The sequence below is a fragment of the Eriocheir sinensis genome, chromosome 9 (assembly GCF_024679095.1).
Source record: "Eriocheir sinensis breed Jianghai 21 chromosome 9, ASM2467909v1, whole genome shotgun sequence".
Lineage (NCBI taxonomy): Eukaryota > Metazoa > Arthropoda > Malacostraca > Decapoda > Varunidae > Eriocheir > Eriocheir sinensis.
Genome location: NC_066517.1, coordinates 19,587,893 through 19,615,392, shown reverse-complemented (window position 1 = coordinate 19,615,392; position 27,500 = coordinate 19,587,893). Strand labels below are relative to the sequence as shown.

General features: G+C 44.3%; 4 protein-coding genes across 4 annotated transcripts in view; 3 read left to right on the top strand and 1 right to left on the bottom strand.

Moving 5' to 3' along the window:
* LOC126996296 (uncharacterized) overlaps positions 1-7,144 on the bottom strand; it is a 32,178-nt gene extending 25,034 nt beyond the window's left edge. The window contains exons 1-2 of the mRNA XM_050856673.1: positions 7,141-7,144; positions 5,996-6,162 (exon numbers count right to left, since the gene is read on the bottom strand). Coding sequence (XP_050712630.1) covers positions 5,996-6,162; positions 7,141-7,144 — 171 coding nt within the window. The remainder of the gene's footprint in view (positions 1-5,995; positions 6,163-7,140) is intronic.
* LOC126996094 (DNA mismatch repair protein Msh3-like) overlaps positions 1-27,500 on the top strand; it is a 250,738-nt gene that overhangs the window by 34,920 nt on the left and 188,318 nt on the right. The window lies entirely within an intron of this gene.
* Positions 8,678-10,145, top strand: LOC126996096 (uncharacterized). The gene has a single exon (XM_050856219.1). It carries the CDS (start codon positions 8,800-8,802, stop codon positions 9,832-9,834), a length of 1,035 nt encoding a protein of 344 aa, XP_050712176.1. The 5' UTR covers positions 8,678-8,799; the 3' UTR covers positions 9,835-10,145.
* On the top strand, positions 12,227-14,372 carry LOC126996097 (uncharacterized). Its single transcript, XM_050856220.1, has one exon. The coding sequence runs from the start codon at positions 12,707-12,709 to the stop codon at positions 13,460-13,462; it is 756 nt and encodes a 251-aa protein (XP_050712177.1). The 5' UTR covers positions 12,227-12,706; the 3' UTR covers positions 13,463-14,372.

Genomic DNA, 27,500 nt, shown 5'->3' with positions numbered 1-27,500 from the left:
GTTCATTCACTTTCGTTCAGTCACCTTCGTTCAGTCACTTTCTTTCAGGCACTTCGTTCAGTTACCCTCGTTCAGTCACCTCCGTTGTCACGTTCGTTCAGTCACCTTCGTTCACTCACTTTCGTTCATTCTCCTTCGCTCAGTCACCTTCGTTCATTCACCTTCGCTCAGTCACCTTAGTTCATTCACCTTTGTTCAATCACTCTCGTCAATCACTTTCGTTCAGTCACGTTCTTTCAGTCACCTTCGTTCAGTCACCTTTGTTCTGTCACGCTCGTTCAGTCACCCCCGTTCAGTCACTTTCGATCAGTCACGCTCGTTCAGTCACCTTCGTTCAGTCACGCTCGTTCAGTCACCCCCGTTCATTCACCTTCGGTCAGTCACATTCGTTCAGTCACTTTCGTTCAGTCATGCTCGTTCAGTCACCCCCGTTCATTCCACTTCGTTCAGTCACATTCGTTCAGTCACTTTCGTTCAGTCACCTCCGTTCATTCAACTTCGTTCAGTCACATTCGTTCAGTCACGTTCGTTCAGTCATGTTCGATCAGTCACCTCCATTCAGTCACGTTCATTCAGTCACCTTCGTTCACTCGCTTTCGTTCATTCACCTTCGTTCAGTCACGTTCGTTCAGCCACGCTCGTTCAGTCACCCCCGTTCATTCACCTTCGTTCAGTCACATTCGTTCAGTCTCCCTCGTTCAGTCACCTTCGTTCAGTCACCTTCGTTCAGTCTCCCTCGTTCAGTCACCTTCGTTCTGTCACCTTCGATCAGTCACTTTCGTTCAGTCACCCTCGTTCAGTCACCTTCGATCAGTCACCTTCGATCAGTCACTTTCGATCAGTCACGCTTGTTCAGTCACCTTCGTTCAGTCACGCTCGTTCAGTCACCTCGTCCATTCACCTTCGTTCAGTTACATTCGTTCAGTCACCTTCGTTCAGTTACATTCGTTCAGTCACCTTCGTTCAGTCACGCTCGTTCAGTCATCCCCGTTTATTCACCTTTGTTCAGTCACATTCGTTCAGTCGCGCTCACTCAGTAATGTTCGTTCAGTCACCCTCGTTCAATCACCCCCGTTCATTCAAATTCGTTCAAGCACTTTCGTTCAGTTATGTTCGTTCAGTTACGTTCGTTCAGTCACCTTCCTTCAGTCACCTTCGTTCAGTCACGTTCGTTCCTTCCCTCAACATGTTCTGGGTCAAACGTTTACTTTTACTTTCTGTGTACCTGTATTTTTAGCTTAAGGGAGATCCAGGTGATAGCATCGACTCATATATTAGGGCTGATAAGGGACGGGATGGGATGGCTTCTCTCTCTCTCTCTCTCTCTCTCTCTCTCTCTCTCTCTCTCTCTCTCTCTCTCTCTCTCTCTCTCTCTCTCTCTCTCTCTCTCTCTCTCTCTCTCTCTCTCTCTCTCTCTCTCTCTTCATTATTTTCATCGTCATTTATCATTTATTTATCATTTATCATTTTTTTTCCTTATTATTCAGTTTTCATCACCATCATATTTCATCGTCATTTCATCATCTTCCACCATTTATATTCCCTCTTCCTTCTCTCTTTCCTCTATTCCATCTTTCTATTTCACATTTTTCCTTTTTTTCTCTCTGTTACATTTATATTTTACTCCCCTCTTCCCTTTTCTCTTTCTATAACACTTCTGTGCACTTTACTCTCCCTTCCTATTCCTCTCTGTTACAATTCTATTTCTCTTCACTCTTCCTCTCTTTTCGTCTCTAGTTAACTTCTTATTTATTCTGCTCTTCCTTTTCTATCTGTATTACAATTCTATATTCTCGTTTATTCCTTTTCCTTTCTATATATATTACGTTTCTCATTCACTTCCCTCCTTTCCCTCTTCCACTATTTTGATCATTCCTTTCCCCTTCATCCCACTTCCAGACCACCTCCACTCTTCTCTTCCAGCGGTGTAATCTCCCTCTTCCTCTTCCACCCTGTTACCCCTTCATTCCACTCTGTTCCCTTCCCCTCACTTTCATTTACTTTGGTTCCCGCTCCCTGCTTCCATCCCTCACCAGCCTGCTCTATCTCGCTCTTCCCTCTGTCCACTCCATTGCACCTTCCTCCCTTCCTTCCTTCTCATTTTCATCTCTCACCCAGTTAGCTTGACTTTCTCTTTCCGTTCCTTCATCTTATCTCCCTTTATTCCTCCTCTCCTTTCTTTATCTTCATTATTTCCTTCCGTTCTTTTTCTGGTAATTTATCAACCATTGCTCCCTTTCCTTTTTTTTCTCCCTCCCTCTTTTCCTGTGCTTTTCCTTTCCTTTTCCTTTATTTCCTCTTACTCTTCTACTAATTGCTTCCTCGCCTTTGCATCTTTCTCTTCTCTCCCTTACACTAACCTTTCCTTTTCCCAATCCCCTTTTCCTCTCCCTTCTCCCTTTACTTTATTTTCCTCGTCAGTTCTTATTTTGGGGTTATCTTTTCCACCCCTTCGTTTCTCTCCCTTCCTCAGTCGTTTCTTTACCTCTATCCTCCTTTCCGTTCAATCCTCTCCCTTCCTTTCCTTCATCTTCCTTGTTAGTTCTTATTTTGAGTTTTCTTTTCTCCCTTCCCTCTCTTCTCCGTCTCCCTTCCTCCTTCCCCTTTTCTCCCTCCCTTCTGTCTCTCATTTCTCAGTAATTTAACTATTGCCTCCTTTCCTTCTCTCGTCTCTTCTTTCCATTGCCTTCTTCTCTCCCTCCTCTCCCTCTCTCCCTTCCTCTCTCCCTCCCTCCCTTACTGTCTCTCTTGGAATTGTGTTCGCCGCATCCATTATCTCCCTGTCACCTCCCTGCTAACCTCTATTCTCTCTTATTGCCTCTCTCCCTCCCTCTTCTCTCCTCCCTCCCTCCCTCTCTCCCTCCTTGCCTCCTTCACTTTCCTTCATCATTATCTCCTTTCCCCCGTGTCACCTTCCTGCCAACTTTTATTCTCTCTCTCTCTCTCTCTCTCTCTCTCTCTCTCTCTCTCTCTCTCTCTCTCTCTCTCTCTCTCTCTCTCTCTCTCTCTCTCTCTCTCTCTCTCTCTCTCTCTCTCTCTCTCTCTCTCTCTCTCTCTCTCTCTCTCCCTTATTCCTTCCCTTTACTCTCCCTTTCTCCATGTCTCTCTTTCTCCTTGTCTCTTCTCCCTTCTCTCCCTTCTTCCTCTCCATCATTATCCCATTTCCCTCTACCTTTTTCTATTGTTTAATTTATTCCTTACAGCTATCTCCCTTTTTTTTTATCTCCCTCCTTCTCTCCCCCCCTCCTTTCCTCCCTTATCTTCAATCCTCCCTTTCCTCCTTTCTTCAAATCACTTTATACTGCTATTTTGTATCCCCTGATAACCTCCCTTCTTCCCTCCCCCTCCCACTCTCTCCCTCTATCGCTTTCTCCTCCACTCCCTTTCCCTCCCTCCCACCCTCTCTCCCTTTATCGTTTTGTCACTCCTCTCCCTCCTCCTCCCTCTCTCTCCCTCTCTTTCTCTCTCTCCACCGAGGAACAAATCGAGACTGAATACATTACTGTCTCCCTGCGAACTGTGAGCGAGATATTTCCCAAGATTACTCTCTCTCTCTCTCTCTCTCTCTCTCTCTCTCTCTCTCTCTCTCTCTCTCTCTCTCTCTCTCTCTCTCTCTCTCTCCCAGCACTGTAAACATCACAAATCTCCCCCTCTCCCCCTTTTCCCCTCATCATCATCACCAGCACCACTATCACCACCATCACCACCATCACAACCACCACCGCCACCACCATAACAGAAGCCTTTCCAAGTCAGCCTTAATTAACCAAGTCTCTCTCTCTCTCTCTCTCTCTCTCTCTCTCTCTCTCTCTCTCTCTCTCTCTCTCTCTCTCTCTCTCTCTCTCTCTCTCTCTCTCTCTCTCTCTCTCTCTCTCTCTCTCTCTCTCTCTCTCTCTCTCTTTTATTCTTTCTCACCTTGCGAAGTGTATGCAAAATTTGAAGGACAAGTGGAAAGGGAGGAAGGAAGGAGGGAGGAAGGAAAGAAGGAAGAGAGGGAGGGAAGAGAGAAGCAGATAAGATTTTTTTGATATTATTATTATTATTATTATTATTATTATTATTATTATTATTATTATTATTATTATTATTATTATTATTATTATTATTATTATTATTATTATTATTACTACTACTACTACTACTTCTACTGTTATTATTATTATCATTATCATTATTGTTGTTATTACTGATGTTGTTTCATTTCTTGCATCAATATCTTTATTTTTATTTTTAGGATAGTTTGTAATTCACTTCGATTATATTGCATACTACCCCCATCACCACTACCATCACCTCTACCATCACCATCGCCATTATTGTAATCACCGCCATCTGCCCCACCAGCATGCGAGCCACCACCACCACCACCACCACCACCACTATTGCTGTATTACTTCTTTCACTACGTTCATGATCATCACCACCACCACCACCACTACCACCACCACCACCACCACTGTACTACCACCTTCACTACTTTCTTGAACATCACCACCACCACCACCACCACTGTACTACCACCTTCACTACTTTCTTGAACATCACCACCACCACCACCACCACCACCACTGTACTACCACCTTCACTACTTTCTTGAACATCACCACCACCACCACCACCACTGTACTACCACCTTCACTACTTTCTTGAACATCACCACCACCACCACCACCACTGTACTACCACCTTCACTACTTTCTTGAACATCACCACCACCACCACCACCACCACTGTACTACCACCTTCACTACTTTCTTGAACATCACCACCACCACCACTATTTCTGTACCACTACGTTCATGATCACCACCACCACCACCACCAGCGTCGCGGCACCACTGCCAACACGGGTGCACCTGTTTCCATCACGACCGCCACCACTATCACCACCACAGACACCCATAACTCCACTACTGTCACCTCCATCACATCCACGCGACACCTTAAGCCACATCACCACCACCACCACCACCACTGCTGATTTCACCACTATCATTCGACTCTGTAACCTTTCACTTCCCCCACCACCATTACCAACAACATTACAGCATCGTTTTATCTTCATCAGCACCATTTCACTGTCACTCTTAAATGTCACTAGATTATCACATATATACCATTACAACCACCCACCCACCACTAGTTTATATTTCACCGCTTCCACCCACACCACACACCCACACCACCATCATCATCACCACCACCACACTATCATCACACCACTACACTATCATATGCCATTACAATCACCATATTTACCTAGTACCATTACCACCCTCACCACACCCACGCTACCATCATCACCACAACACCCTCATCACCACCCCACACGAACTTAACACCACAAAATAGTTCACCACGGACAACACGAAAAAAATATCCTTCATACGAAAAAAAAGCAGCCGATATTAAATTTGCATAGAAGTAAATAGTCACTCAAAATAAATACATGTAAAAAGATAATCACAGCACTTTATATTTTCCTGTTTTGCACTTGTTCCAGTCTTGTTTCGATCACGTTGCTCACTATACATGCGATCGAATAGACAGACAGACAGACATAAACTTTCCAGGTCCTGCTTAATTTCGAAGGTTAAAAAATGCATGGTTAGAGTTTTGAACTGTCTGCGCCTTCCTTGTGTCACTTGTGTCACTTCAGTCACTTCACGAATGCACGCACGAAAGGAAAGACGGGAAAGGAGAGGGAGGAAATGGAAGGGAAGGGAAGAGAAGGAAGGGAAAGAAATGACCAAGGAAACCGAAAACGAAGAACAGGAAACAGGAATGAACGCACAGGAAGGGACGAGACGGGGCAGGTAGGAGAGCATCACACCACCCCTGCACAAGCTCCCCGACACAGCTAACAAGTAAGCTGGAGAGAAGGATGCAGACCAGGTGTACCGATACCCGACAGCGAAACGTCCCGATAACGCGATAACCCGATACACGGAGAGGCTGGTCCCTTGCCGGCGGGGGGATAAAGGTCCACGCTAACCTTGGGACCCGAACCGAGGGCGTCCCGATAGCTAGGGGGCCCGAGAAAGGGCGTCCCGATAGCCAGGGAGGCCTCGCGGCGGCGCCCGAGCGGGGAGCAAGGCGTGTGCCGGGCGAGGCGACCAACAGGTATGACGGCGGCCAGGCTGTGGTGCCGGCGCTCTCTCTCTCTCTCTCTCTCTCTCTCTCTCTCTCTCTCTCTCTCTCTCTCTCTCTCTCTCTCTCTCTCTCTCTCTCTCTCTCTCTCTCTCTCTCTCTCTCTCTCTCTCTCTCTCTCTCTCTCTCTCTCTCTCTCTCTCTCTCTCTCTCTCTCTCTCTCTCTCTCATTCTACCCCGCCATCCCTCCTCCCTCCATCCCTATCTTTCCCTATCTCTCCTTATCCCTCCCTATCTTTCCCTCTCTTCCTTTCTTCCTCCTCTCTCTCTCTCTCTCTCTCTCTCTCTCTCTCTCTCTCTCTCTCTCTCTCTCTCTCTCTCTCTCTCTCTCTCTCTCTCTCTCTCTCTCTCTCTCTCTCTCTCTCTCTCTCTCTCTCTCTCTCTCTCTCTCATCACAGTGTCTCGACCTGCCTCAATCTCTCAAGTTCTTTTTTCCTCTCTCCCTTGCTCACTCAAGTCCTCAGTTAGATATTTTTTTACCCTTTGATATGATATTGTTTTTTTCCTCAATTTTTCCTTTGTTTTTTTGTTTGTTTTTTTCCTTCCATTTGGGCTTTGATTGTCGTCATTAATTTTATTTCCTCCGTCTGGGTTCCCGTCTGTTTTTTTTTTTTCCTTTTCTCCTTCAGTTCGCTTCTTTTGTTTTGTTTTCGTTTTATTTTTCGTTTTCTTCTTTGTTTCTCTCTTTTTCTTCTTTCTTCTTCTTCTTCTTCTTCTTCTTCTTCAACGAGAGAGAGAGAGAGCGGGGTGAAGATGGAAAGACGTCAGACCTTATTTTTCCTATTCTGCCCCACAAAAACAAATTTGATGCAAGACTCTCTTTCTCTCTCTCTCTCTCTCTCTCTCTCTCTCTCTCTCTCTCTCTCTCTCTCTTAGACTGGTTCTCGCTCTCTATCTCTCTCTCTCTCTCTTTCCTCAGAGAGAGAGAGAGAGAGAGAGAGAGAGAGAGAGAGAGAGAGAGAGAGAGAGAGAGAGATTCTTGAAAACAACTCATGCCGTTTATTTCTCGTCCTCCACCTTCTCGACGACGCAGTGCAATTCTGGCCCCCTGATTACAAGGACATTGAATACCTCGAGGGAGAACGGCGACGCGCTGCGAAAATGACACCAGAGTGATACGAGACGCCCTTGTAAAGAATGATTCCAGCGACTCGACCTCTAAACGCTGGAAAAGAGACGACTGCATGGGGATATGATAAAGGACCTCAAGTACGTCAACAAATTCGGTAATGTCGATCACTCCAGGCTTTTTTTGTGCTGTAAACCAAGCCGATAAATAAACAATGATCAAACAATTCAAGCAGCCTGTTCTTTCATGCTTATGTGTTTTCTCTTCCTATTCCTCCTCCTCCTTTTATTCCTCTTCCTCCTCCTCCTCCTCCTCCTCCTCCTCCCTCTTTCCTCCTCATTCTTTTACCAAATAAACCGGCAAGAATAAAGAAAATTCTAACCCGTGGGAGAACAGGCAGGTTGGAAACATTGAAACTCGCAGGCAAGATTGGATGGCGAAGAGGAGGAGGACGCGGTGAAGGTTTAGGTGGAGGAGGGGGAGGTGGAGGAGGAGGAGAAGGAGGTGGTGGTAGAGGTGAAGATGGAAGTGGAAGGAGAGGAAGAGAAGTAAGAAGAGGAGGTCGAAGAAGACGAAGAAGAAGAAAAAGAAGAAGAAGAAGAAGAGAAATTGAAGAAGCAGAAGAGAAAGAATGGTTAGGTGAAGAAAGAGGAGGAATAACAAAAACAGAAGGAAGTAATAAGTTAAGGGAAAGTGTGTGATCAGAAATTAAACAAAAATAGTATAGGAAATTCAATAAGACAGAAAGAAAAAGTACTTAGGAGACGAATGAAATAAAAGATGATGTTAAATTTACAAAACTGAAAACAGAAAGCAAGGTGAAGCAACAGGGTATGAGAGAGAGAGAGAGAGAGAGAGAGAGAGAGAGAGAGAGTGTTAAAACCTAAAGCTCATTTCATGTTTTTTTTTTTCATTAAATCATTCACATAAGTAGTGATTGTAGAACTTTCTTACTTGAGGTTCTGTCATTGAATTACTACTACTACTACTACTACTACTACTACTACAACTACAACTACTACTACTACTACTACTACTACTACTACTACTACTACTACTCATACTACTACTACTACTACTTCTTCTACGTGCTTAATTTTACGCACAAGCCCCCCACCAAGTCCTCCTCACTCCGTTGTTGTGTTATCTGTATTGATGTCGATATGGCGATCAATAATAGAGAGAGGGAGGGAGGGAGGGAGGAAGGGAGAATATCAGGCAGGAAGATGATGAGAAATTGTGGTGAGAACAGGTACTTATAAAGTGGAGGGTTAATATTTATTTTTCTCTTTTTTTTTTAGTGTGTGTGTGTGTGTGTGTGTGTGTGTGTGTGTGTGTGTGTGTGTGTGTGTGTGTGTGTGCGCTTGAGTGGGTGCTTGGCCAGTCACCTTGTATGTTTGTTTTGTCTAATGAATTGTTTGCCTAGGCTGTGAATGACGTCTGTGTCGAAGCAGAGAGAGAGAGAGAGAGAGAGTACTGTCCAGCCCTGAGGGATTGCCGTGGCATCAGTTCATGGCTAGGGCGTCGTGGCCCCGGGGTGCCTTTGCGGCGCGGCGTGAGGCGTGTCGTTGTGGCGCGGGATGGCAGGGCAGCGGCAGGGCGTGGCGGCGTACATCTCCCGGCCATTGTGCCGCGTGGGGCCGGTGTTTGGCGGCGCTGCAGGCATGGGCGGCGGTGACGGGTGCTGCTCCATCACCAACCCTGCCGGCTCGCCACAAGAAAGAAAGGTCCGGCCCGCCATCCGTCACTGTCCGGCTGCTGTACACAGACCCAGCGTGGAGGAAGGCCGTCGAGGCTCAGCGGCGGTAGGACACATTCTTGGCGCCAGAAGAGGACCTGACATTTACCACGGCGGAGTCAACATGCGTCTGTCTGCTGCAGCATGTGTTTGGGCGGCAGTGATGGTGGGTGCGGCCGTGGTGCAGGGATGGGTCACCGCGGATGAAGGGGAGAGACTGTGGCTGCGCGTGCTGGTGGAGAAGTCGTGGTTCACGAACTTCGTCGAGCGGAAGTCGCAGCAGCTGTCGTCCGTGACGCTGTGCGGAGCGGCGTGCATGCGGCACGACTGGTGCCACCTGTGGTGCCGCGCCGCGCCCACCCACTGTCTGCTCACCTCCCTCATCGTGTCGGGCTCGTACCAGCCTACTTCGCTCCAAGACGTCCTCACCTGCTACACCAGCAGGGGGCCGGAGATGGCATTTGGATCCGGCATCACGTCTTCGCCGCCGCGTGACGCCATAAGAGTGAAAGAGAACCTTGTGGATGGTGTCTTCCGTGGGGATGTGAGGAACTGTGCCATCGTGGAGAGGGACAACTCCTCCAATCCTTGGTTCTTAGTGGACCTGAGAGTCGATCGCCTCGTATCCAAGGTCGTTTTGAAGGCTCAACCTACAGACTTGGCTGAGATTCGAATGTCAGGCATCGAAGTGAAGGTCGGAGATGTCGAAGAGGCAGGCGACTTCACCTCCTACACATTGTTGGGAACTTTCAATGACTCGCTGGTGGCCGGCCAGGAGGTGGCGCTGCTTCCTCCCGCCCCCGTCAGGGGCCGCTACGTCTCCATTCAAAGGACAAATATTCGACAAATGCAGATCGCTCACTTGGAAATATTTTAGAGGGTCTCCCTTCCTCCCTACAATCAGCTGATTATGTGACCCTTGCAAGCATAATAAACGAAAAGAAGAGTAAGAGTTTCACTTTCCGTTTTATAATGTTGTTTATAGATTCAGGTATGAAATATTTCCTGTAAAAGAGAAAACTAAATACATATAGTTCTTCACCCCAAAGGCGCCCTTTGGTAGTAAATTGCATGTGCCTGGCGCGCTACACACCCAGCTCCTGGGGGACCTGTGGCCGAGTCTTGCCGCTCCGTGGTGAGCTGTAATCTGTGATCAGAGTGGTCGAACTATTCAAATCTACCTACCGACATGCCTCCTTACACACACACACACACACACCCGCACGCGTGCACGCGCACGCAATCACACACACACACACACACACACACACACACACACACACACACACACACACACACACACACACACACACACACACACACACGTCTTGACATTCCCTTGCCATTCTTTTCAACAATCACGAGTGTGCTTCCAAAGAACAAGTTTAGCATCCATAACGATGAAGGCACTCATTAATGTAAAGATGGTTTGAGGTATTTTCGGTGTTTAGTCTATTTCAAACGAGTATAATATTTTTAATCGTGGTCCGTTACCCTTGAACTTTCTTTTTATTTTTATTTTTTGTGTTTCATATTTACCAGTTATTTTTCTTTCTGCAAGCAGAAGGATGAGGCTGAGGACCACGAGCAGGTGATGAGGCTTCTGCCGACACAGACATGTGCTTAAAGATTGCCTCGAAAAAGACACAGCGGATGAGTAATGTGAACAGCTTTGCTTATTGGTAGCTTAGGAAACACCATCAGAAGCGTCATAATCGAGGTTGAAATTCTGTTTACAAAAGTGTTTATTAATTATCTGTTAATTCCTATTAGTATTACAATTAAGAATGGAGTGATGATTATAGGATTGTTTATTTATTTATTATATTTATTTATTTATTTATTTATTATATTTATTTATTTATTTATTTATTAATTACTTATTCACATATCTATCTATTTTATTTGTTTATATATTTTATTCGCTGAAAGATAATCGTTACAAGTGTTGGAATTAAGGTTAGATGTACGTCCAGAGAAGGGTTCTCGAGGGCACGGCTCTGTAGCTTGACTGACCTCTGGCCGTCTCCTTGTCCAGCTTTATGTATTTCTTATTTCAGTTCAAACGCAATTCTTTTCATGTTCTTGTTGGTGGAATCCATGGAGACCACCCTGTGTGTGAGTGTGTGGTTTTGATTATGTTTGTGTGTCGTATATTTCTTTTTTTTTGTGTGTGTGGAAAAGGAACGGTACAATCGCAACTCCTATAAAGGTGAGGGCTTGAACTTCCTTCTCTGTCCCTTTTATCGTTATATTATTTTATAGTGATAGGCATCTTATGCATAGCTGGGCTCAGTGCACCACCGCGCCCTCTCTCTCGCCGCAGGTTCCATTATCCAAACTGTCATTCAAGAGAGGAAGAATAACCCCTTGGAGCCAAAAGACTGTATTTCACACGCCCATAGTAGTGCAGGTGTTGGCTTTTACCTGGTGATTTAGTGGCCACAGGTACGAGCCGCTTAATTGCAGGTAATAGAGGAGCTCGGGGACACAATCAGCCGCGCCCTACAACGTCCCTCACCCAAGATAACATTCATGGCACTTATGATGGTCTATTTTCCTGCTTTTCATACGCGCTCAGGCTAACGGAGGTAAATCACGGAGGATGGACAAAGAGAGAGAGAGAGAGAGAGAGAGAGAGAGAGAGAGAGAGAGAGAGAGAGAGGGAGAGGGAGAGGGCGGGGGTGGGGTTTGTTAAGCGCTGTTGCATGGGGACAATTTGTGGTGATGGCCCAAACTTTTCCTTAAGGTCCTTCAGTCTCCCCGATAGCGTATTGTCCCTGCTTGTAGAATGTTGCGTGCCAGCCAGTGATGTGCTTAGAGAGGCTCCGTCCCTCCACTCCCCTTCCTTTTCCTTCATCTCTTTACTTCTCTTCTTTTCCCTTCCCTTTCATTCTCTCCCTTTCCCTTCGTTTATCTTCTTCCTTACCTTTTCTTATATTATTCCATTCCCTTCTCTTTCTTTCCCTTGTCTTCCAGTGCAGATCCTTCCAATCCCTTCCCTTCTCTTTCCTTCAATTCCCTTCTTTTCACATCCTTTTCCCTTAGCTTTCCTTCCCTTCCCTTTAATTCCTTTCCCCTTCCCTTCAATTTTCTTCTTCGTTATTCCCTTCCCTTCCATTCCACCCAGTTCCCCTCCCTCTCCTTCCATTCCATTCCATTCTATTCCCTTCCGTTATACCATCAATCAGTATTATGTACGGCATCGTTCATTGTGTGTGTGTGTGTGTGTGTGTGTGTGATAGGTTCAACAGACGTCTGAGTGTCCACATCCCTTTGTGCTCACTGAATAATGAAAGACCAGATGTAGTGGTTGCAATGATGTGGTGCGGGGGGTTAGGTGCGGTTCATTAGTAGCAGGATCAATAACATCATCATTCTTTTCGTCATTAACAGCAGCAGCACCAGCAGCCACAAATGCCAAGGTACATGACGCAGGTCGTCATTGATATTTTTAGTATCTTGCAGGGAATTATATGGGTAGGTCCTTCCCTTCCTTCTCCTAGCCATGGTTGCCAGCGCGGAGAATCTCCGAGAAAGGCAACACACTGGTCGTTGCCATGTACGAGGGTCTTCGTTGTCAGTCTCCTTGATTGTTATGGAATAACGGTGCCGACTGCCTGGCCATTGATCACTTTCCTCCTTGTCTCATTGAGTGGCCTTCCGCACCGACGTCCAGACCACAGCTTGGTGCGCTGACACCATCTTACCCAAAACCTCAATAAATACTGTTCGCAAGGCCCGTAGACATGCGGGTGGTGGCGGCAGCGTGTGTGTGGTTGGCACTGTGGGCATGGGCAAGCATGCTTCAGGGTTGGGCTGCCGCTGGTGCGGAGGAAATGCAGTGGCGGCGCGTGGTTGTGGAAGAGTCGTGGTTCAAGAAAAGCGTCTTACAGACATCGCAGCAGCTGTCGTCCGTGACGCTGTGCGGCGCGGCGTGCATGCGGCACGACTGGTGTCGCCTGTGGTGCCGCACCGCGCCCACCCACTGTCTGCTCACCTCCCTCATCGTGTCAGGCTCATACCAGCCTTCGGAGGCTCACGACGCCCTCACCTGCTACACCAGCAGGGAGTCGGAGATGGCATTCGGCGCCAACATTACGTCTTCTCCTGGACTCGATTATGGGTTACCGAAGAACCTCGTGGGCGGTGTCTACACGAACCACTTTCGCAGCTCCTCCCTTGTAACTTCTGCAACTGAATCTGGTGGTGCCTGGTTCCTGGTGGATCTGGGTGTCAGCCGCACCATCTCTGAGGTACTGCTGATACCTCATCTGCGCTCAGGGACGACTTCTAAACGGTTCCAGGACATCGAGGTGAAGGTCGGGGACGTTCAAGAAGCCGGCAACTTTACCTCCTACACACTGCTGGGGACGTTCAAGGGCCCGGGAATGGACGGTCAGGAGGTGACGCTACGCCCGCACGCTTCCATCACGGGCCGCTATGTCTCCATACAAAGGACTTCTTCAGGATACCTTCAGATTGGCCACCTTGAGATTCGTTGAGAGCTGATCACCAAAACTTTTCTCGCCCGTCAGCATGGCAGCGCTGAGTGTGACAGGGAACACCGGGCGGCGGCCGCTGCGTTGTGCCGCCGCCCACCAGCACCACGTCGCACCAGTCCTGCCGCTCAGCCCTGCGCCTCAGTACCTTGCAAGTCCGTGCGCCCCTTGTCGTGCCGTGACGCGTGCCCGCACTGCTCCCGCCGCCCCTCACCGCCAAACACTTGTATTTGTGATGACACTTGTGACACTTATAACGCCTTCGTGGTCTAGTGGTTAGCGTGCCTAGCTATGAATCTGCAGGCACGGTTTCGAATCCCGGCCGGGCAGTCGGCGTGTAGCTCACCCAGCTGTTCATCCTCCCTTTCGGGCTAGTAAGTAAATGGTAACCTGGGGAAACCCGGTGAAGGCAAACAGTGGTAACCCGGATGTCACACTGGCTCTGTGTCCCGAGGTAATGTTTTTTACCCACCACATGTTCAAGGGCCAGTGCGACAGAGACGAATACCGAGGTCACGCGCAGCTGTAGCGTATGCACCAAACTTTATTATTTACCTTGTGATTCGTGCTTGTAGATGCTTTCACTTTGCCGCCTCGGTGTCTGTAGGACGTGTCCCCGAGGCGTGGGTACTACTCCAATTAGAACGCGCTATGTCGAGAAAACAGCAACTGAAAAATTGGACAAAGGTACAAAAACAGCTGTTGTGAAAATACAGATCGATCATCGTCACTTATTCTGACAACATTTTATCTCTGTACTCACCTTTATCCTCCCGAGATCGCATTTTTTTTACTGATTGCCAGACACTAAACTCTAACAACCAATACAGTAAAGACAAGGAATATATAGAATTGCTTGTGCATTGTAAACCGTACTGTACATATTCTTTTATTGTCCTTGATATGTCATATTAAAGCAACTTCTCTGTTTTTGTGAATGCATTTCTCTCTCTCTCTCTCTCTCTCTCTCTCAACGGTTTATATTTTTTCCTCTTTAGTTATCCTCTGCCCTCCAATTTCAACTCCCGTCCTCGTAAACTCCAGTCCCTTTTCTTCCATCCTCCTCCACCTCTTCCTCCTCCTTAATCTCCTCCTTCTCGTCCCTCTTTACTTCATCTTCCTCCTCCTCCTTCACATTCTCTATCTCCTTGTCCTCCGCTTCCTTCCTCCTCCTCATCTTCCTTTTTCTCATCTTCCTCCCCCTCCTCCTCCTCGTATCCACCCATCTCCTTCCTCTCCTTTCCCTCATTCTCCAGTAAGCATCATCGGTCTGGCTATATATAGGAAACACATTACCTGCTTTAACTTTTATAGGCCCCGATTTCCCACACCTCGCTGTATCAACACTAAAGGAGAGGAGACCAACATATGCATCGGTGTGTATGTGTGTGTGTGTGTGTGTGTGTGTGTGTGTGTGTGTGTTGCCTAAATCTAACACCAAACCATTTCTGACTAGGGTAAGACTTGTTATTTATCTTTTTGTGTGTGTGCCAGTGACGAATGTGTTCACGTAAATTGGGATACTTTGGATGTGCCAAGTGTCCGAGGCTTATTTCGCTCTCTTGTAATTCTGTTGTAATTTTTCACCTTTCTCCTCCAAAACATCTTAACAGCTTAACTACGCCGACCTGGGCAGACGGACAGGAAGGCAGGTAGACATTGATAGATAGGTGGATAAGTAGAAATGCAGACGGGCATGAAAGTAGACGGTACATACGTAGACGCTTATACAAATAGATAGACATACAAGCTAATGAACAGGTTACCAAACAGACATAAAGACGGGCAGGTGGAGACAGATAGATAGACATACAAGCTAATGAACAGGTTGACAAACAGACATAAAGACGGGCAGGTGGAGACAGATAGGCGGCCATGCAAAGAGACAGACAAGAAACCCACTGATAGGCAGATAGACAGACAGACAGACAGACAGATAGACAGGCAAGCAGAATCAGGTATCCAAATAAAAAAACAGGCATACAGACAAACGTAGACAGAAATAGCGGGACAAAAAGCAGAAAAGGTCAAGCACATAGATAAACAGATACAGACAGACAGACAGGCAGGCACTCACGTCCAATGCTTTAAGGGCAAGAATCATGCGACCTTGAAACAGCGTCTGCCAAGTTTCCTCAGCGCTTCTGTTTCTCTCTTTCGAAGGCGACAGAAACTTGTTGAAACTTGATCATGTGTGTCAATAGCAAGGCGCCGCTCGTGTTTTTCTCTCTCTCTCTCTCTTGATTTAAACTTCATGTATCGAAATGAAAAAAATAATCAAAACTAATGCAATCTATGTAATCTAAGAGTCAGTATAGAATAATGTATAAAATGTGGCTTATTATTACTATTATTTTATTATTATTGTTATTATTGTTATTGGTATTTCTATTACTTAACATAATGCAACCAAGCAACCCGGCCCGTCTTGCCCATCCCATGTTTGCTTCAATAAAGAAACACGTCACCCGCCCTTGTGTGTGTGTTCGCCTCCACAACCATAAGAGAGAGAGAGAGAGAGAGAGAGAGAGAGAGAGAGAGAGAGAGGGGGGGGGACGGGGGCACTTCAGGTAAAGGACAGAACGCCAGACACACACACACACACACACACACACACACACACACACACACAACACACACACACACACAGGTTACTCTCTCTATAGCTTGTTGTTATGTACATTTCCATACACACCTGTAATTACCTGCACAATCTCCCTACCTCCTTCCCTACCTTCCTTCCTCCCTCCCCTTTTTCCACCCTACCCCTTCACGTCCCCTCTCTACGTCTTTACATCCCATTCCATTCTACCTCCCTCCCTTACTCTTTCTCACCCTCCCTCCCACCTTCCCTCCTCTCAAGCTGTTTCTTTCTCCCTTCTTTCAACGTTTTTGCATTACCTTCTCTGTCTTCAATCAAGTTATCCATCTTCATAAACATCTATTCCATTAATATATTCTCTCTCTCTCTCTCTCTCTCTCTCTCCAATTATTCAGTAAATCATACTTGTGTCTCCTACAGAAAATTTATATAAACTCTTCCTCCTCCTCCTCCTCCTCCTCCTTCTTATTCTTATTCTTCTCCTCTTCCTCCTCCTTCTCTTGGTTCTAAAGGATTAGGTGTGTATGTTTTATTTTTTTTCTTGCATAATAGGACCAGGTAAGCCCCTGAGTATAGTGGGGGGGGTTTCTTGTCGCTAATATACTTATGCTCTTTTTTTCTGAGCCTGTTTTTTTTTTTTTATGTAAGAAGAGAATGTGTGTGTGTGTGTGTGTGTGTGTGTGTGTGTGTGTGTGTGTGTGTGTGTGTGTGTGTGTGTGTGATTGGATAATGGACGTATTAATTTGATGGATTATCGAAATGAATAATTAGGACGTTATGACTATTTGCTGAAGTATTGCGGGTGATGGAATGCTTCCTGTGTGTGTGTACGTGTGTGTGTGTGTGTGTGTGTGTGTGTGTGTGTGTACGAGTGTGTGTGTATGTGTATGTGTATATGTGTTTGTGTGTGTGTGTGTGTGTGTGTGTGTGTGTGTGTGTGTGTGTGTGTGTGTTCAAAACGATTGTATTTTAATCACCTAATTATCTTCATTTAGTTGCTGTTTCTGTAAATACTCCTTCTATTCCATTCATTATTACTCAAGGAACTTTAGAGAGCACTTGGCTCATTAATTAAATCTTTTTTGGCACCTTTATTATTTATTCTTTCACTTCTATAGTATTTTTTCTATTCTATATATTATTTCATTTATTTTCTAACCGAGAGACCAAAATGGCGATAGGAGAGACACCTTTGAAACTATTTGATCATTCCTTGTTTATAATTTCCTCTCCAGCAGAGTGTTGATCATCGTGTCAAAGTCTCCCATTGCTCTCCATTTTGGGGCTGATAATCTCAAACGCCTTAGCACCTTTTTAGGCCTATCCGAAATTGCTCCCATAGAGGTTTCTCGGCTTTTCTATTTGCTTTTCACCGCCACTGCAGCCAACAATAGAACCCACCACAACCATTATAACTACCAAACACCGCCACAACCACCACCACCACCATTACCATAAGAGAAAACATAACCACTGCAGCCAACAATAGAATCTACCAAAGCCATTATAACTACCAAACACCGCCACAACCACTACCACCATTACATTCATCACCCCTACCACCTTTTTTTATGACTTTAGTTGGTAGGGATCAAAAGTTATATCCGAGCATCTCCCGGAGCAGGAGGGACTACACTAATATCAGACAGAGGGAGGTGAAGAACTTTGAGAATGTCTATTGTCTTGGAGTGGACTAATAGTAGCTCAAGATGATGCTTTTTTTTGTTTTGTTTTTTACAGGTAAGGAGACAGTTCAAGGGTGTAAAGAAAAATATAAAAAAAGCCCGCAACTTACTGCTCCTGAATAGAGGTCAAAGGAGTGTCCAAAAAGAGAGGTCAATTTCGGGAGGAGAGGTGTCCTGATGATATTAGTTTGTCAAGGCTACAAGGCCCTGGTAGGCAGTATGTGTGTTATGTAGCGTGCTAATAGGAGCTACTTTATCGCCACGTCTAGATTGTATTGACTGTTCAGTACATACCACACAGTCTACCCGGAGCCATAGAATAGAAGTGTCCATCTTCAACTCAGGTGCGAATTTGTTACCCTAAAGAACCGCCAGGATGGAAATTGATGGTCTTACGTTAGTGTTTTTGTGCTCTAGGTATCATCAAGACACCTCTCCACCCGAAATTGACCTCTCTTCTGGCCACTCTTTTTTTTTTTTTTTTTTTTTTTTTTTTTTTTTTTTGTCTGTTGTGTGAGTGGTGAGTAGCGGTGGTTTTTTTCTGCACTCTTTGTTGCCCTTGAGCCGTTTCCTTTGTTGTAAAAAAAAAAAAATATTTCGAAAAAGTACCCAAAGCACAATAAAAAAAATATATCAATATCAATTTGAATTCCGAGCAACTCTTTTGGTAACAACTTGCCGCCCGTGATGAGGAAAGCCAAAATCTTCTATTCAACGCGTATGGCTCTGATTCTACCAACCAATCCAAATCCCACTGTTCTTCACTGAGGCCTCTGAAAACTGCTGCAGTGAAAGCCCGAAGCGTTTAGAATCCAGGGTTTGTAAATGCTCTCCGTTCATCCTTTTATCCTTTTTCCCTTACCGAGAAAAAAGAACCAAAGCAAATGTAGGTGGCAGCCCATTCATTCGCTTTGCCTAAAATAATAAAAAAAAACATACTTCCGCCTCCACTTTTTTCCACCTCACAGCCGGAAATTGCACAACAAGGAACAAAAAAAGTTATATAAAAAGAAAACGACAGACGCGTGAAGGGGCACTTAGGTAAGGTTATGAATGGCGAGCAAACATGACGGTGAAAATCCTCTGCTGCGACATTTAAACTTGTGTGTGTGTAATGAAAACCCTTCCGAGTGTTTTCTTTAGCTAGACTGTATGGGGTGGAGTGGAGTGGGTAAGAGAGAGGTTGGGGATGGGGGGGGTTGAGTGGTTGAGTGAGTTGAGTAAGGGGAAAAGTTGATGATGAATAAGAAATCGAGGAGAGATGAGAATTGGTAGGAATTGAATGAGAGGGGACAAGCAGGAGGAAGAATGAATGGCAGAGAGTCGAGAGTGAGTTAGTATGGAGTGTAACTTACCTGGCCGGTGGAAGGAGTAAAGGGTGAATGCCTTACCTGTAATTATGGGGACTGTTCTGCAGGTGATTGGGCGTTTGTTCTTACCTGCAATAGAGAGAAAACTGTAATTAGAGGAGGGCATGGATAACGAAGGAAGGATATTATTGTTATTATTATTCTTTGAAGTAGTAATAATAGTGTCCGCGAAAGAATAGTTATGTAGCAGCATTTTATCACTGTTATTGTTATCGTTTGTCCTGTTGTTGTAGGAGAAAATTAAATGAAAAGTTGAATTGTTCTTGACCTTTGGAAAACAAATAAATAGTTTCATCTCATTCGTAAAGGTAAACATCGCCTTTATTGCCTCCCTCCTCGACTCTCTCTCTCTCTCTCTCTCTCTCTCTCTCTCTCTCTCTCTCTCACACACACACACACACACACACACACAGAGAGAGAGAGAGAGAGAGAGAGAGAGAGAGAGAGAGAGAGAGAGAGAGAGAGAGAGAGAGAGAGAGAGAGAGAGAGAGAGAGAGAGAGAGAGAGAGAGAGAGAGAGAGAGAGAATCGATGCATATTGAAGAATAATATGAGCGGTTGACACAATCCTTGAGTCCCTCTCGTTGTGTTTGCACCAATGATGTATGGAGAGAGAGAGAGAGAGAGAGAGAGAGAGAGAGAGAGAGAGAGAGAGAGAGAGAGAGAGAGAGAGAGAGAGAGAGAGAGAGAGAGAGAGAGAGAGAGAGAGAGAGAGCAACCGACCGACCGACCGACACAGACAAACAGACAGACAGACAGACAAGACGGAGAAAGACAGAAATATAGACAAAAATATATAAATGAAAAGACAGACATAATTTTAGACAAAGAGAAACAGAGACAAAGAGAGGAAGAGCATGACACGGGAAGATTAATGATGAGAAGGAGGATAGAAGAGAAAGGAAGCAACGCGGAATGGAGGGAGAATGGAGGAAAGGAAGAGGAGGGAGGAAAAGAAGAAATAAGAGGAGGAGGAGGAACATGAAAGAGGATAAGGCTTTTAGTATAACCGTCTTAAGGAAGAAGGTATAGAACAGAGAGAGAGAGAGAGAGAGAGAGAGAGAGAGAGAGAGAGAGAGAGAGAGAGAGAGAGAGAGAGAGGGAGCTATACACTTGACCTCTTCACATTTCCTTATCCTTACAACCCCTCCACCCCCCACCCCCCTTCCAACCTGCTCTCCTCCCTCTTTTTTTTCCACGTCGCAAGGTTCAAGGGCATCTACACAGGCCATTATCTGTCGCCTTTTGTTTAGGGGAGACTTGAAAGACCGGGGAAGGCGCCTCTTTAAACCTTACTTAATTGTCCTTCAAAGCGTGTATCTCCGAGCGCCTTCATTTTCCTAGAGTCTCCCCTGCCCTGCCTTCCCCGGCCCTCCGTGCTCTGTAGGAGGCGTCGTATACCTGCTCCCATTTTCTTTTTTATGATGTGTTGTTTTTTCACGTCACTTCTATTGTGTTTTTAAGCCTTGTCGATATTTTTCTTGCGATTTATTACTCATGGTTGTAATCCGTGTGTCGCTGTTGAGATGCTTCACTTCTTAGCGTTATCAAATTTTCTTGTTTAGTTTTATTCGCCAACAAGATATACTACTATTTTCAGTCATAAAAATATTTTCGTGCATTTTTTTAGTTTTTAATGGAAGAAGAAAGGAACAAGACTTGCCGTGTTCTAGATATAAAAAATCACGTCTGGAATTTTATTGATATTATTTTTTCGTTTAGCTCTGGAGACGTACCTACACTGAACTAAAACCGGGAGCTCTTTAACTTTATCAAAAATACATGATAACACCTTAACAACATTTTCGTATGATAAAGAAAAAGATAGACATTTTAGTCACATATTAAAGTCATAAAACCTGATTGTAGAAAGAAAAGAAGGAAAAAAGGAAGAAAAATGTTATATTCTTTTTATATGCGTTCGCAAAAAAACAATTCTTTTGCTTCCAACACTCTCATCAAATGTTACTGAAATGAACCTTTGAATACAAGAGTGGCCAGCAAAGGGTCTCAGTCGTGTGTGTGCCGAGAGGGGGGCGGGGCGGGGGGGGTAGGACAGACGATATGTGTGTGTGTGTGTGTGTGTGTGTGTGTGTGTGTGTGTGTGTGTGTTTGTGCGTACGTGCGTGTGTGGGAAGCAGGCGTGTGGCGGTGTTGGCGGTGGGGATTATGGTGGTGGAAGTGTGTGTGTGTGTGTGTGTGTGTGTGTGTGTGTGTGTGTGTGTGTGTGTGTTGCCAAGCTGGGAGAGTGTTCGTGGCTTGTGTTGTGTTGTGTGTGGACAAGAAAGCGAAGGAAGAGAGGGAATAGAAAAAGGATGCAGTTTGTAGACGAAGGAAATTGAAAGGAATGGAAGAAGATTGGAAAGACGGGAGAAACATGATAGGAAAGAAGAAAGGGAATAAGGGAAAGGTGCAGTTTTGTTGATAAAAGTAATATTGAAAGGAAAACCGGATGGAGTATAAGAAGAGATGAAATAATGTGATAGGAAGAAAAACTATAAGCAAGAAGGAAGGAAGCTCATGAGATCGGAAGAAAAGGAAATGAGAAATATTGGATTGAAAGGAATGAGCTCAGAAAAGAAGCCGTACAGAACGAGAGGGAGAAAAGAAACAAGGAAGAAATGAAGATAAGAAGAAAGATAGGAGAGATTTAGAAAAGAGAGAAGAATGAAGTGGAAGGGGAAAAGATAGGTTGGAGAAGTTGGGTGGAAAAGAAGGAAGAGAAGGTAGAAGTAATGAAAATAAGATCGCTAAATGAAATACATAGAGAGAGAGGAGAATATGAAAGAAAATGGCAAGAGGTCGGAAAAAAGAAAAGACAGTAGTGGATGAAATAAATAATACAAGCAGAATGAAATGAATATGAAGGAAGGAAAATAGTAAAAGGTACGAGAAGAAGGAAGAAAACAGTGGGAAAAAAATGAATATAAGAAGAAATTGGAAGAGAGAATTGGAAAGAAAGAAATTGGAAGAGAAAATTGAAAGAAAGAAATTGAAGAGAAAATTGGAAGAAAGAAATTGGAAGAGAAAATTGAAAGAAAGAAACTGGAAGAGAAAATTGGAAAGAAAGAAACTGGAAGAGAACATTGGAAAGAAAGAAATTGGAAGAGAAAATTGGAAGAAAGAAACTGGAAGAGAAAATTGGAAGAAAGAAATTGGAAGAGAAAATTGGAAAGAAAGAAACTGGAAGAGAAAATTGGAAAGAAAGAAACTGGAAGAGAAAATTGGAAAGAAAGAAACTGGAAGAGAAAATTGAAAGAAAGAAACTGGAAGAGAAAATTGAAAGAAAGAAACTGGAAGAGAAAATTGAAAGAAAGAAACTGGAAGAGAAAATTGGAAGAAAGAAATTGGAAGAGAAAATTGGAAGAAAGAAACTGGAAGAGAAAATTGGAAGAAAGAAATTGGAAGAAAGAAATTGGAAAAAAGAAACTGGAAGAGAAAATTGGAAGAAAGAAATTGGAAGAAAGAAATTGGAAAAAAGAAACTGGAAGAGAAAATTGGAAGAAAGAAATTGGAAGAGAGAGCAAGAATGAAAATGGGAAGAAAGGGCGTTGAAAACCTGCGTTGAAAGGTCTGACTAAAGTGGAGGAAGTCAATCGAAGTGTTGTGTGTGGCTGTGTTTGTGTTTGTGTTTCGTGTGTGTTCCTGCCCTATTGTTTAGCCGGTGTGAGTGTTATGAAAGGGAAAGAGAGAGGCGGGGAGGGAGGGAGGGAGAGAGAGGTGGAGGGAGAGAGGGAGGCAGGGGGGGGGGAGAGAGAGCGGTGTCAACAATGGGAGAAGTGACTGGAATATCTTCTATCTTATTTATTTGATTCTCTTGTTTCCTTCCTTCCTTCCTTCCTTCTTTTCCTTCCCGTTTTCAGTCCTTCCTATATTCCTTCCTCCCTCCTTTCTCTTCTCTTCCTTTCTCCTTCTTTCTGTGTATTTTCCTTTTGTTCTCTTTTAATCACTTTTCACCCATTCATCCATCCTTCCATCTATTTTTCTTCCCTTCCTTCCTTCCTTCATTCATTCATTCATTATCTTCTTCTGATTCTCCTTCCTGCCTTCCCTTCTTCCTTTCTTCCTTCCTTCCTTCCCTCCCTCCGTCTCTCCTTCCTGCCTTCCCCTCTTCCTTCGTTCCTTCATTTATTCCTTCCTTCATTACCTCCGACTCTCCTTCCTGCCTTCCCTTCTTCCTTCCTTCCTTTCTTCCTTCCCTCCAACTCTCCTTCCTGCCTTCCCTTCTCCCTTCCTTCCTTCCTTCCTTCCCTCCGACTCTCCTCCCTGCCTTCCCTTCTTCCTTTCTTCCTTCCTTCCCTCCGACTCTCCTTCCTGCCTTCCCTTCTTTCTTCCTTCCTTCCCTCCGACTCTCCTTCCTGCCTTCCCTTCTTTCTTCCTTCCTTCCTTCCTTCCATCTTTCCTTCTCCCCATCTTCCTCTTCCCCTCAACACCTTCTACCATCCATTTACCTTTATTTAGTCCACCCACCGACCCTCTTATCGCCTCTCCATCTTCATTTCCTCGCCTCCACATCTTCCTCGTCCTCCTCCACCCTCTTCTTTCGCCCCTCCCCCTCTAAATATACAGACTCTGAGGAAGTTGCTGAAGGGAAGGAGACATGCCCTCAGTCCCTTCAAGAAATACGGCCTCAGAAGGGAGACACCACGAATTTTCAGTGAGCAATATAGGGCGATGTAAAAGGTTGCAAAGGGAGTATAGGGTGGCAGGGAGGGCATCAAACGGCGACAGGAAGATTTATGGGTTAGGAGAAAAGGAGGGCAGGAAGGTTGTGAGCATAGGGGCGGAAGAGGAGGAAAGCAGATTAAAATGGAAGGAGGAAAAGAGGGAAGGGGGTGAAGGAAGGAAGGAAGGAAGGAAGAAGTGAAGGAAATAAGAATGTTGATATGAAGGGAGAGAGTAGAATTGAAGAAGAGATAGAAATGAATGACTATGGGATGAATGAATGGAACAAAGAATAAAGGAGGAGTGAGTAAATAAAAAGAAGTAATGGAAATCAAAGGAAAGAGGGAATGGAATGAATAAATGAATGAAGCAAGGAATGTAGGAATAGGTAAAGAAAGAAAGACAGGTAAGAAAATGGATGAAGAGAGGAAGATAGAAGAGAATGTAGAAAGATAAAATGAAAGGCGAAACAAGAGTGAAGGAGAGAAGCAATGAATGAACGTAGAAAGAAATACAGTGAACCAATGTAGACAAGGAACAGATTCGACTAAGAGGAAAGGAAACATGTGAATAATGATTAAAACGAAATAAATTGGAAAAAAAAACTACTACAAGAAAGAAGGAAGGGAGGAAGGGAGGTGAAAATTGGGTCTTTCGTGTTACTTTGAGCTCTCGATAATAGGTAAAAAGGTAAAGGTGATTGAAAGCTGCCAGGTAAGGGAAGAGAAGGGAAGGAAGGTGAGGAGGGAAAGAAGCTGGGATGAGGCGAAGAGGATTTTACAGAAAGATTATGATATGGAGTGAAAAGGAAACTGTTAGATAATATATAGAAAGGTGGTATGGTGGATGCAAGGGAAGGGATGTGAGGAAAGAAAGAAGTTGGGATGAGGTGAAGAGGATTTTACAGAAAGATTATGATATGGAGTGAAAAGGAAGATGTTAGATGATACACAGAAAGGTGGTATGGTGGATGCAAGGGAAGGGATGAGAGGAGAGAAAGAAGTTGAGGTGAGGCAAAGGGATGTTGTAGAAAGATTGTGATATAGGAGGAAAATGAAAAGACGTTAGGTGATATATAGAAAGGAAATAGACCGTAAGAGAAGGGAAGGTATGTAAGGAATGAAATTAGTTAAGATGAGGCAAAGAGGGTGTCATAGAAAGATTGTGATATAGGAAGAAAATGAAAAGATGTTATATGATATTATAGAAAGGTAAAATATGGTCAGGTAAGGTAAATGTAAGGGGAAGGAATGTGAGGAAAGATAGAACTTGAGAGAAGGCGTTGAGGAGTTCACAGAAAGATTTTGAAGTGCAGAAAAAAGAAAAATAATATCAGATGACGTAGAGAAAGGCAGGAAAAGAAACGAAAACAATGATAAAATATATATAACGAATAAAAAATGGCACTAAATAATGGGAAGGAATGTGACGAAAGATGGAACTTGAGAGACGGCGTTGAGGAGTTCACAGAAAGATTTTGAAGTGCAGGAAAAAGAAAAATAATATCAGATGACGTAGAGAAAGGCAGGAAAAGAAAGGAAAACAATGATAAAATATATATAACGAATAAAAAATGGCACTAAATAATGGGAAGGAATGTGACGAAAGATAGAACTTGAGAGAAGGCGTAGAGGAGTTTACAGAGAGATTTTGAAGTTGAGGAAAAAGAAAAATAATATCAGATGACGTAGAGAAAGGCAGGAAAAGAAACTAAAGCAATGATAAAATATATATAACGAATAAAAAATGGGACTAAATACCACATAGACAGATATAGAGTAAATTAGGACTGCATGTTTGATAGAGGTACGTGAGAGAACAGGAAGGGAAAAAATCAAATGAGGGAAATATGAATGAATAGAAAGCTTGGAAAATAGAAGGAGAAAAGGAATAAGGTAATAGAAAAAAGAGAAAAGAAGAGGTGAAAATTATAAAAAACAAACGTAGGATAAAAAAAAAGGAAATAGAGATATTCGATAATTGTGCAAAGGAAAATCAGGTAAAGGGACCAGAAAATGTAAAGAGATCAAGGAAAGAAGAGAGGAAAAAGAATAGGATCAAGTTAATGGTTAATGAGAGGGAAGATTAGGTCATTAGGATCAAGGGAAAAGGCATGTAAGAATTGGCGAGAGAGAGAGAGAGAGAGAGAGAGAGAGAGAGAGAGAGAGAGAGAGAGAGAGAGAGAGAGTAGTAGAATCGTTACCATGACAACATCCCAACCAACAATCCCTCACCCTCTCTCTCCCTCTCCCTCTCTCTCCCTCTCCCTTCCTCTCTCTCCCTTTCGCATCAAGCAGACCATTGGGCAAGAGAGTGTCCCCTACCCCCCCACCCTTAACCTTCCCCTCACTTTTTCAACCAGCACTCTACCCCTCCCTTGCCCTCCCCTGCCCTGCCCTGCCCCCCCCTCCCCCCCTGTTGCTCCCTCGTCCAATTAGAAGCGAGTATTTGAGTTGTGTAATCCAATCAAAATTCAGAAATCCTATTCCTGCCGAGAGACACTTGATCCCGTGATTGAGAGAGAGAGAGAGAGAGAGAGAGAGAGAGAGAGAGAGAGAGAGAGAGAGAGAGAGAGAGAGAGAGAGAGAGAGAGAGAGAGAGAGAGAGAGAGAGAGAGAGAGAGAGAGAGAGAGAGAGATTGTTTTGCTCGTTGTTATGATTCTAGGACCAGTTTTACGGGTGTTTCAAGATAATTAGGGAGACAAACAGGTAAGCTCGGGTTCATCTTAAGGTAAGGATGATCACCCAGATTCTAGGAAGGGAGGAAGAAGAGGAAGGAAAGAAGGAAGGAAGGAAGGAAGAAATGAAGGAAGGATGGAGAGAATGGATGAAGGGAGGAAGGAAAGAAGGAAGGAAGAAAGGAAGGGTAGAAAGGAAGGAAGGAAAACAATTAGTTCGGAAGTTGAAAAAATTGGGAAGGAAAAGAAGAAGGAAAAAACAAGGAAATACAACCGGTTAGAAGTCATAAAAAGAAAAGGAGGGAAAGAAAGAAAGAAAGGAAGAAAAAAAGAAAGAAAGAAAGGAGGGAACGAAAGACGGAAGACTATTAGTTCGGAAGTTGGAAAAGAAAATAGGGAAGGAAAAACGCAGGGAAAAGCTTGTGAGAAGTTGTAAAAATTAAATAAAAGGAAAATATACGATAGACTGCAGAGATATCACAAGAAAGGAAAAGTGGAATGATAAATATAATGAAACAAAAAGATGGGAAGTAAGAAAGGAAGGAAAAAGGAAAGAAGAGAAGGAAGAGACACAAACAACGAGGAAGAAATATGAAAGGGAAAAATTGTAGGAAGGTGAGAAGAAAATTTGGAAGGTTAGAAGAAAAAATGAAGATGGAAGGTGAAAAGGTGCAAAGCTAGAAAGGAAGAAAAGAAGAGAGGAAGGAAGAAATAGATGAAATAGGAGAAGGAAGAGGGGACAATGGAGAGGTGGATAAGTGGGAGGGAAGAGGGAAAGGAAAGAAAAATTAAGCAAAGAAGGAGGGACGGAAGGGCAGGTGTCGATTCCAGCCCTGGAGATGAAAGGGTAGGAAGAGGAAGAGAAGGAAAAAGAGGAAGAAGAGGAGGAGAAGGAAGAGGAAGGGGATGAGAGGTGTGGAATCGAAATTTTTAACCCGAAAATTGCATAAACAACGGAGAGAGAGAGAGAGAGAGAGAGAGAGAGAGAGAGAGAGAGAGAGAGAGAGAGAGAGAGAGAGAGAGAGAGAGAGATGTGATGTAC